The sequence below is a fragment of the Engraulis encrasicolus genome, chromosome 13 (assembly GCF_034702125.1).
Source record: "Engraulis encrasicolus isolate BLACKSEA-1 chromosome 13, IST_EnEncr_1.0, whole genome shotgun sequence".
In the NCBI taxonomy this organism is placed as follows: domain Eukaryota; kingdom Metazoa; phylum Chordata; class Actinopteri; order Clupeiformes; family Engraulidae; genus Engraulis; species Engraulis encrasicolus.
In genome coordinates this window covers 21,988,072-21,999,491 of record NC_085869.1, presented here as the reverse complement: position 1 = coordinate 21,999,491, position 11,420 = coordinate 21,988,072, and the positions used below count along the sequence as shown (strand labels likewise).

The window sequence follows — 11,420 nt, the reverse complement described above, 5'->3', positions numbered from 1 at the left end:
TAGTTGTAGCCTAGTCGATAGGCTGCACAGTGTTATTTAGACTGAAAAAGAAATGTTGTGTGGTGCTAGGCCTAATTTAAATTTAGTGTGTTACAGGCTACTCAGGTGTAGAAAAGTAATCCTTGCTTCATCTAGCCTACTATCACAATTCGCAAGTAGGCTAACAATTGGTGATGCTCACTGAGAAGTCTAACCGTGACAATGCACACAGACAAACCCCAAATGTCAACAAAAGCCTACAACGGGTAAGAAAGAAAGTGCCTAAGTTGTCTAAATCGAGTTGAGCTATTATCAATCACACTTTAGCAGTTAATTATTATAATGACCAGGGATGTAACAGCATGAACATCATAAGCATCAACATCACCTGGCTGAAGTAGGCTACGTTGAGTACGGTCACGGTTTGTAGCCAAACTTGAAAAAGCAGCGCTAGTGCAGGCAGCAGCCGTGACAACTGACCTGTTGATGGAGCTGTCCATTTTCAATTTTCGGTGTTCAGACTCCCTCTAGTGGACTATTGTGGACTAGGCCAGAGATTAGGCCCACATCTGTGAGGTCACCTTGAGAGGGGAGGCTGCACATCTGTCGACACACCTGGTCGGGTCCTAAGCTGTTGCATTATTCAGTAGAGGTGGGGCATGACAGCCTTTAAAAACACTCTGACTCTCAAACTTTACTGACCTGACAACAATTCTGCAGCATGGCCACCACTAAGACAGAGGCAGCTCCCTCTCCTCAGAGCAATGGGGGTATTATGGGATTAAATGACAAATTGGTTGGACTGATTGACAAGGTAAGGTTTAAAGCTTATCATAAAATAGATATTTCTTGACCAAAAACGAAGACAGAATATTTCTTAAAGTGTAGAAGTAATATTTTCCAGCAAAAATTATTTTCGTATACTATAGAGTGGGTGAAATAAACATGTCTTTACCTCTTTTAGAATATGAATCAAAGCGCAGAGGGTAGAAAGACACTAAATGTATCACACAGTTTATTCAATTCTCACTGCATTTTATGAAAATTCTGTACCCAAAAACTCTGCACAACGAGGTAACCGCTGTGCCCTCTTTAGGTTGTGGTCATTGACTTTTGACCTCACAGTCCCTTCACTCTACTCTACTCTACTATACTTATTTCCTCTGAACTTCAGCATGTGTAATTGTAGTCTTCTGAACCTGATGAAATTACAGTGTTCTGTATTGCAAGTAGATATTGTGAACTTGTTTTGCAACAGAGAACACATGTTTCACCCAACAACTGTGTTTCTAAATGTGGTGTTTATGTCCAGCATAGGTTGCATGTGTGATTGGAATGTGATAGGTGGCTATAATCTAGTCATAGGTGTGTGTGTTTAGTGTGGCAGCATCTTATGTCATAGCTGTGTTATCTAAATGTGAACATGCGTATCTGCCAAATTCTGCCATAGATTGATGTGTGATTGAAATGTGACAGCATTACGTATCTGGCCAAAGATGTGCGCTGTAAACGTGTCCTTTTTCTTGGTGCGCTGTCTAAATGTGACCTGTGAGGTCAAAAGGCAATGCCTACAACCAAAGACGGTACAGTGGTTACCTGTATATCATACAACCAATGTAAAGTATGACCCACAATTGATATGATCGGTACGTGTGTGTACTCTACTTAACCCTGCGCTAATGTACTGTAAAAAAAAAAAAAAAAACCCTAACCCATCTTAGCATGTGCACTTGTTGTTCTGTATATTTCCTGTGAACTTTGTATCTGCTTGGGATGCTGGCTATGATTATGTCCTCGATTGTAAGTTGCTTTGTTTAAAAAGTGTCTGCCAAATGCAATGTAATGTAATGTAAAGTGGAAATATCTTTGTATCAGCTAGGGCAGGGGTGTCAAACTCAAATTGACCTAGGGCCAAAATCAAAAATCTGGAGCGAAGTCGCGGCCAAACTCAACTTTTTTTTTTTTTTTTTTTTTAAGAAAATGAACTAAAATTGCTCATCTTTAAATTCATGTTTAAACAGATTCCCATATAGTTCAAATGTACCTGCACATATTCTGTTGCATTAGAGTGTGAGCTGTTTCCATGGCCCGGGCCCACTCATATTCCTGTGATATACGCATTTTCATGTTCAAATCTTAATACACTACACAGCTATGGTGTATGTGGGCCAACTGTAATACACATTTGAAATGATTTCGTGGGCCACATAAAATGGCTCCGTGGGCCAAATTTGGCCCCCGGGCCTGAGTTTGACATCCCTCAGCTAGGGAATGGGATGTTGGCTATGATTATGCCCTTGATTGGAAGTTAAAAGCGCCTGCCAAATGCAATGTAATGTAATGTGATGTAATGTGATGTAACTGGAAATATCTGCCATCCATCCACAGATGCGTGGTCTGCAGGACCAGAACAAGGCCCTGGAGACGCGCCTCAACCTCCTGCAGGAGAAGCCGCCGTACAAGGCCAACATCGACGAGCTGGTGGAGGAGCTGAGGAGCGGGCTGAAGAGGCAGGTGGAGGGCCTGGCACTGGACAACGCCAAGCTGCAGCAGGAGCTGGTCAGGGCTGAGGACGACGTGGAGCGCTCCAGGGAGAAGTGAGTCTGTGTGACCGACAGACCGACTGTCCAAACGAGCAGAGTTTTATGAAGTAGAAGTAGAAGTAGAAGTACTCTTGCAGATGTAATTACCGCACTAGTAGTATGATGTTACAAAGTTGAAACCATCCTATAACATTCCACTCATGTGAATTACATCAGTGAGAGTACTTCTACTTTTACAGTTCTGCAAACAAGTTCTAGGAATCTAGGCTGAGGGCTTTTATGCACAGTAAAAAAAAATATCGGTGCTAATTCCACATTTAGAAAGTGCCCTGGCCTGGGACCAAGAGGTGTCAAAAGTAAACGTAAAAGTTAAAGTAAATTCATGGTGTAAGTACAACACTAGCACATGATATGACATAGCGTTTACACCATTAACTCCATTGTAGCTAATGAGGTAGATAGACTGTGTTGTTACACCAAAAACCTATACAAGAACCAAACACAAACTTGATCCAACGGGCGCAGAGTTGGCAGCTGATTGTAAGACAATCACACAGGTCTACTTTTCACTCTGAAAAGTTACCTGTGTTGGAAAGAAACTGTTACTTTTTTGTTTCTTTTTACTTTTACTTTTGACACCTCTGGACAAAATACAGTACATTACTGTATATAAGTGCTGAATTAACAAAGTACTTTTACTGTGTGGCCATTGCAAGAGGCTATGGGGTTATCATGTGCAGAAGCTATTCAGAACCTGGGGAAGAGGCTGAACACTGCAGGAAGTAAGGAGTCCATGACTGTCCAAACAAGTTCTAGTTTGAGGGCTTTTAAGGCGTTTGGGGCGTTAGCCAGGGGCTGCTCAGAGCTGAGGTTGAGGGCAAAGGCTTCAGGGACAACTGAGTCTGTTGCTGTTCAAGTCCTAAGCTGTCTGAGGGCCGTTTTAGGGTCATTTTCTTCCCGCAGCCCACAGCTAGTGTAGCTGTGCCTCAGTAAACAGGATGTATATACAGTATTAACGTGTGGTCAGTGGCTTTACGAGAACATAAAGGCATGTAATGTAAACCATAGTATGGGTTTCTTATTTAATGAGCAGGGATGCGGGGAGCTTGGAACTGTCCAATAACAGCCCATGGCCAAAAATTCTGAAGTCGGTCAGTGGGAAGGAATCACAGCTAATTTCCAAAAACTGTCAGTCACTGTGCTGGTGTCATGTCCAGTGGTGTGTAGTCTACGTAGAACGCAGGTATACAGAGTATACCAACTTCTAAATTTTAGGGGCTTCAGTATACCGACTTAAAATTGATTGATCCATTATTTAGAATGGCATAAATATATACAGTATACCCACTTCAAAAAATGCTGGAATATACAGTATACCCACTTCAAAAAAGTAGACTACACCGCTGGTCGTGTCCATATGGTCTATCTGTCGTGCTGAGCTACAAACCACTCCTGGGTCAGAGCCAGGGGTCAGGGGTCAGGGTGAGGATTATAGATTGGGGTTGGTGGTCTGTTACTGGTAGCTCATTTTGACAAGGCAGCAGCCTATTTCAACAGAACAGGGGGCATCTCACACAGTCAATGCTTTTGAACTATCCTTAAAGAGGGGGGCGTGGGGCGGGGGATTGGGTGGCTCTGTAACTGGTAGCTCATTTCGACAAAGCAGCCTTTTTCAAATTCACAGGGGTGTTTCTCACACACTCTATCCTTAAGGTACGAGGAGGAGGTCCAGAAGAAGGCAGAAGCGGAAAATGACTTTGTAATCAACAAGAAGGTATGTGGACTGTCCCCGGGCATATAATTTGGACACATACATGAGATTCCTTTTAACATGCAAATTTCAGTATCACCATTGTTGAGTCCTTACACATACTATGTACAACCCCGCCACCCCCCCCCCCCCCAAATCAATTTGGTCCTTGTCTGAAGAAACCCGAAAAATTGGGAGCGTTTGCCAGCTTCTAATTAACTTCCTGTAGACAAAAGACGCCGCAGACCTGAAACTGTCATTACTGGAGCACCAAACAAAGCTGACTAGTCGCCGTGTAACGAGGAACACCTGTTCTTAACTTGCTATACCACCACCACACACCTCGAGTAACACCCACTCCCACCAAAACACAGGAGCCGCCACATTTTTTGCCGCCTGCAAACCGTTCGCATCGTATGTCAAATTCTGAGGGCTTTCATGATGGTGTGTTCATTTATGATGGTGTCCGCCTTCCGCTGTTTCTAGTCAAACAAGTAAAATGGGTTTTGTAATTTAAAGGACAGTTTCAGTCATTTTCAACACTCAGCTTTATTGCTCAAGTCCTATTGCGAAGAGAGTGCCCTGACCTTTAACCCCTGAGGATGACAGAACTTAGGATGTTTGTAGCATCTTAACGTGCTTCACATTTTTGCTGAAAACGTCAGAAAACATCATCTAGCACTTGAGAAAATGGCACTGCCGCATGTCAGGATCAAAGTGAGACAAAACGTGGTCAAAGCAATGTGTTTATGCAAGCAGCCACAAACTGGCTTGTTTACAGTGTTGGCTGCTAATAGTCCAAACAAGTCAATGTTGTGTATTTACACCCTCACTGGCAGAGATGAAAACGTGCCTTTAGCTGACACAAATTCCACCCCCAGCATTCCCATTTTTTTGTGTTCATGCATCACATACATTTGTGGAAACATTACTTATCTTATATTTATATACTTTCACAATATAAATGGTTTAAGACAGGATGTCCAGGTCGGAAATAGACAGACATTGAAGCCAGCTTTCCATTTAAGGAGACCTATACATGTCTACATGAAAATGAGAGAATTTTCTCTTTTAAGACAAGCCAATGCTGCATATTTATTCCCCCACTGGCAGAGATGAAAACGTTTGAATTTTGAATTTTGACAAAGACCGTATTTTTGTGCCCGTATTACATCCAGACATAACTTATTGTATACAGATTTTGTTGCCAGGGGTCTCAAAGTCGAATTTACAGTGGGCCAAAGTCAAAATATGGGACAAAGTTGTGGGCCGCTGAACTCTTGTGCATGCATGCATGTAAAATGACTCATTCCCATCATATATGACAGATCAAACGTTCCCGCAATGCACATATTCTGTTGTATATGAGTGTCACTATGAGTTTGTATATGAGATGTCACTAGTCTGGGCTCACTCGTATTGATGATGTATGTGGGCCAACTGTAATACACATTTTGAATGATCTCACGGGCCAAATTTGACAGACCTGGTCCACATGAAAATGGGTAAAATTTGCGTTTTAAGGTGGTGGACGATGGGTTCCTGCAGATGATTGTTATGTATGATAATGTCCTATATAAATAATATTGATTGATTGATTGATTGATTGTTTTATTGATTGATTGATTGATTGATTGATTGATTGATTGATTGATTGATTGATTGATTGGTTGATTGATTGATTGATTGATTGATTGATTGATTGATTTTAAGGTGGTGGATGATGGGTTCCTGCAGAAGATCGCACTGGAACTGGAACTGGAGGAACTGCAGGGGGAAGTGGACTTCCTCAAGAGGGGCTACCAGGAGGTTAGAGTCCTCAAAGAAACATTACTTAACACTTACCTGACGATTTTGTGTAGTCTACAGCAACTTACGCAGGGCTGGACAGGGGCGTCCATTACAAGCTATTTTGACCATGACAACCAACATGATTGAATTTGTAAATCTGACTCAGAGAGGTCTGCTGTAGCGGCATGAGGACTGATAGGTCACTGCATTGAGGGGAGGACCAGGCCAAAATCATCAACAGTCCACCGGGCAAATGCCCTGTATGCCCTATGGCCAATCCAGCCATGAACTTGCAGTTATTGCATTGCATTACATTACATTACATTGCATTTACTTTATTTGATGCCAAAGGACCGACACACAGTTAGATAAGGGGACCGTTTAGAATTTTTGGTTAAGTGCCTTGCTCAAGGGTTCTTTAGTCATGGATGGGGATATAGGGACAAGTACACATACGGACATGAACCTGCAACACTCTGATCCTAATAACCTACTCCCTGAACCAAGACCACAACTGCTCCACGCGAGCACTTTTGTTATTCCCATTCAAATGAGTGAGTCACTATATGTGTTATAAAATATAAATATAATTATATATATTCTTTTTTTTACCATTTCCTTTTTTTACTATTTACATAGGAAATCAAGGAGCTGGAGTCTATGATCCAGAATGCCACTGTGGTGCTGGAGATGGAGAAGCCTCCAGAGCTGGACATGAAGGACATCCTGGACAAAGTCAAGGCCCAGTACGAAGCCATGGCCGCCCGCGCCCGGGAAGACGCAGAGCAGTGCAACCAACAGAAGGTTAGCCTGATGGAGCTAAATAGAGCTACACACACACGGAGATCTGGAACACTGCAGGAATTGACAGAGCAGTTATTGCTTCAATATCAATGGCAGCTCACAAAGTGAAGGCCCAGAACGAAGCCCTGGCCGCCCAAGCCTGTGAAGACACAGAGCAGTGCACCAAGCAGACGGCAGGCAGGCCAGCCCCCACCGTCAATCTGTCACCCAGCTGTCATTGTCTTGTGAAAGACTGTGCATGTCCTAAAAAAAACATTAAACGACATAATGACACTTGTTATGACAGAGGATTTCTTGAGAGGAACATCAGCAATACTCTCAACATACTAATTACTGATGAGGAGAGACCTTACCCTTTCATTATGTGCACAGCAAGATTCCATTGTCATTTTTTTTGTTTTGTTTCTGACTTCTGGTCTTTTGTGCGTTTAGATGGAAGATATGATGCAAGAGGCTGGTAAGCGTGAGCAGGATGTCAAAGACCAGAAGAGCGAGATTGCTGAGCTCATCCGGCAGATCCAGAGGCTGAAGGCAGAGTTGGAGATCCTCAGCAAACAGGTGAGCATCGCTTCTCAGCTCAGACACTGGGTAAGGAGCAGCAACAAGAGCATCTTATCAGTGGCGTGCACAGGCAGTTTAGGAGGCAGCTGCTCAAGGGGGTGGGGAACGAACGGGTGGTTGCCTTAAAGGTACACTGATACCTACACTGAAATTCAAAATGGCGGACCATGGAGAAGATCCCCCTTTTCATGTATGAAAAATGTATTTTTTTCCAGTCATAATGAATACTTGGAATTTGATGGTGGTGGTAAGTATTCATGAAAAAGGTAACATTAGTGAATGGGCAGCATGAATTCTGGAAATAAACAACTAAAAATCTCACACAGTGTCCCTTTAAGGACGATTTATGCTCTGAAACCAACTTCACTGCGTCATGATGCAGACAGCCACGCAGTTGTGCTGTGATTGGTTCTCTCTACCAGCCTGCTCTGTCCTCGAGAACAACAAGCTACTTCCTTGTTCTAACCTTCATCGGGCTAAGGACTGTGAGCTCTTCATTAAATAAGTTGCCCATGCTTTGTAGTTTCATTTATTTACACGATCCAAAGACAACAAGTGCGCTTGCAAGTTACGACACTGAAGTTATATCAGGACAGTTGAACAGTGTTTCCGAGGAAACGTTCCGCTTCGTGAGACCTATTCTCAACAAATGAGCCACTTCTTTGTTCCAAACTACCACGGTGGCTGCTAATGCAATCAAAAATGCACTTGACATAAATATATAATTTTTCATTTTTATTGTCGTTGAGTCTGTGCAGCTACAAAACAACAGACACATCTAGTTTACTGTTTATTGTATTGAAGGCAGTTTGAACAATCATCTCGCTGTCTCTACCGTTGTGACGGATACGGATAACACAGACCTAGAATGGAGCAAAAATCAAAACTAACTGCATTGACTTGCCTGCGTCAGGCAAAAAAAAAAAAAGCATAACCCATCCTTTACTAGAGGCTATAGTTTATATCTGAGCGGTATTGTCAGAGAGAATAGAGAGAGAGAGAGAGAGGTTCCATTGGCCCATTGTTTCCGGGTTCTATTATTGCAAGGGGGAGGGGGGAAATCCCCCTTTAGGCAGACCTAGGCAGAACTAAGGACTGTTCTATTCAATGCTAGGAGCATTATGACACGCCCCTTTAGGCAGACCGGAACCTGGTCACGTTAGGTGCCCATAGAAAGCTATTATGTTGGCATATCTCTATATACTTAAAGAATCTCTGGTATTGTCACATGCATTTGATTGTGAAGCATTTGTAGATTAGCATGGTAAAGAGTACATTGTGACAAAAAAAGTTCCCAAAAAGGGCATTTTTTGTCCAGTAGGGCAAAGGGGCAGGTGCTTTAGCACCACCTAGCTAGTCCCTAGCTAGTCTGTGCATGACTATGCATCTTGTAATGCCTTATCCTGAATGTGCTGAAAGCATACTGTTCTCTGGTCCTTCACGGACATGTCTCTGTCTCTGTCATGTCTCTGAGTCTGTGCGTTCATCCATCTGTCACTACTTTTTGTTTGTGAAATAACCTTTGAAGTGGTGGACTTTTGAAGGGATGGATTTTCACAAACTCTGGTGTGCTAACATTCCAAACAAGGTATATGAACTGAAGATTTGGAAGTCAACACTTTCAACAATGGCCAGCTTTAAAGATGACCATGAAAACATACCCATGTACAGTATTATTATTGGAAAACAACTATGATGTTTGATAATGAATGTGAAGCACAACTACCACATGTTCTGGCAGACTTCATGTTTTTTTTTTTTTTTGGTATATTTTCAGAAAGTCAATTTGCAGAGCGATATCAATGAATGTGAGAAGAGGGGAAAGCTGACCATGGAGGAGGCCCAGGAGAGGATCGCTCTGCTGCGGGAGGCTCTGAAGAACACGAAGCAGACCATGGCCCTTCACCTCCGCGAGTACCAGGACCTGCTCAGCGTCAAGCTGGGCCTGGACATCGAGATAGCCACCTACAAGAAGCTCCTGGAAGGGGAGGAGATGAGGTGAGCTGTTCTGGAGAATTATATTGTTTTAATTGAATTAAATTCAATTGAATTCAATTTAATTGAATTGGTTGAATTGCTTGGAGAAGGTCAATAGGCCAAAACGTTGCAAGTAAAACACTGCAAATGTGAACAGTGTGCAGGAGCTTTCCTTTCTCAACGAATTATGACATGCAACATCTAAGCTACGTTTGAGATGAGACCATTCTTTTCAATGATTTTAAAACTATTATAATTATTATAATTAAATTAAAATAATTATTATAATTATTTTCATAATTATTTCCTACAGAATGACGGAAAATGGCATACCAGATGGAGCAGTCGACAGACCTGGTAATGTTTCAAAACGTATTTTTTTTGCCATTCTTTTGATTAATTATGCTTTCAGCAACAATCTATACTTAAAGGACCAGTTCAGCCAATTTCAATATGCTGTTGTATTGCTCACGCTACCCTTGACTTGTCAGTACCCAGTGATGCCACATTTTTCAGCTACGCCCTTTCCGAGATATGAGCTATTCTAATGGGGGCAACGTTTGTTTACATTTTTAAAAATTAACATAGGCCTACTCCAAATATTTTCCCAGAAAGTACCGCTGTTTGCTAGTTGTCTGCTGATGCTGTATAACCTTTCGGATGTTTTGGGGAATAAATAAAAATGTTTTTTTGAAATGTAAACAAAGCGCTGCCCCCATTACAATGACCAAGATCTCGGAAAAGGCTGAGGGAAAAAAAAAACTGAGGTACTGACAAGTCCAGGGTAGTGTGAGCATTACAACTGCATGTTGAAATTGACTGAACTTTTCCTTTAAATCGATTTGGGGTTGAATTGGTTGGTGTATAAGCATGTAAAAAATGTCAACTCCAACTAACTTGTTGAATTATATTTAACATTAACTCAGTAAACACAAAATATCAAATGAAATCATAGGTATAAAATGTTTGCGATGGGAATAGGTGCTAGTATTTCCCTGCATGTCCATCTGCATGTCCGATTGCATGCTCTAAAAGTCAACTGTCTCATCTTTTGCTCAGATTTCTAAACACACACACAAAACCACCCCATGCCTTGCTTATGCAGACGAGCCAGTGCAAGCGCCCCCACGTCAGGAGAAGTCCCCCTCTCCCTCGCCTCCCTCTCCTACCCTGCCAAAAGACGGCCCCAAGAAAGGCATCATCATCATCAAAACAATCGAAACCCGGGACGGCAAAGTAATCTCGGAGAGCACACACACATCCGAGGAGTAGCTGCGCAGGCCGATAAAACCCACACACTCGTCCTGAGAAATGTTTCTACAATGAGACCGTCAGTGTTAGATACTCTTTATCTTTCAGATAGCTTTCTAGGATTTCTTTCAGTGTTTTGAATGGTGTAGCTATAAAGCTATATGGTATATTATGACAGGTCCTCAGAGTTTGTCTTCTTATGGTTTATGTCTGGAAATAAAGATGCCTCCCGTTTGTCGTGTTTCCATTCCAACTTGTCTGACCTCCTCTGTAACAAACTGCCATATCCTCTCTCTCCCCCACAGTACAATACACTAGTGCACATACACTGCTCATAATTCGAAGAATAACATATAGACCACACATGTGTTTTAATGCACAGGATTTGAACTGTTTGAACTGTTGAAAAAAAAGGGAAAATGTGGTGTAACAAAATGATGCACTAATAGCTTATATAGGCAATAGGCCTATGCCCATGGGGACCCAGGTTCGAATCAGACCTTGCTCATTTCCCAATCCTACCCCATCTCTCTCTCCTGATCATTTCACATCTAATCTCACACTGTCTAATAAAGGCCCTAATGCCACCAAAAATAGCTTAAAACAAGAAATGAACTCTGAGAGGGCAGGCCTTCACCAAGGAAGTCGTTTGATAGAAGATTTGCCTATGTTACACACTATTTTTTTCTGCCTTGTTTTTGTGGAGTTAGAAACTGGAATGTTACAATTCGCCCTTGCCTGCAATAGTGGAGAATCTTTTTGAA

The 11,420-nt window shown here is 42.2% G+C and overlaps 1 protein-coding gene and 1 long non-coding RNA gene across 2 annotated transcripts; both read left to right on the top strand.

Moving 5' to 3' along the window:
* Nucleotides 1-176: 176 nt before the first annotated feature.
* LOC134460475 (keratin, type II cytoskeletal 8-like) lies at nucleotides 177-9,430 on the top strand. Its single transcript, XM_063212864.1, has 7 exons — nucleotides 177-245; nucleotides 2,368-2,576; nucleotides 4,236-4,296; nucleotides 5,986-6,081; nucleotides 6,703-6,867; nucleotides 7,300-7,425; nucleotides 9,206-9,430. Exons 2-7 carry the CDS (start codon nucleotides 2,368-2,370, stop codon nucleotides 9,428-9,430), a joined length of 882 nt encoding a protein of 293 aa, XP_063068934.1. The 5' UTR covers nucleotides 177-245.
* Nucleotides 9,431-9,716: 286 nt separating this feature from the next.
* LOC134461616 (uncharacterized) lies at nucleotides 9,717-10,890 on the top strand. The gene is made up of 2 exons (XR_010037340.1): nucleotides 9,717-9,762; nucleotides 10,465-10,890. It is a non-coding gene; the product is annotated as an uncharacterized LOC134461616 (long non-coding RNA).
* Nucleotides 10,891-11,420: the final 530 nt, after the last annotated feature.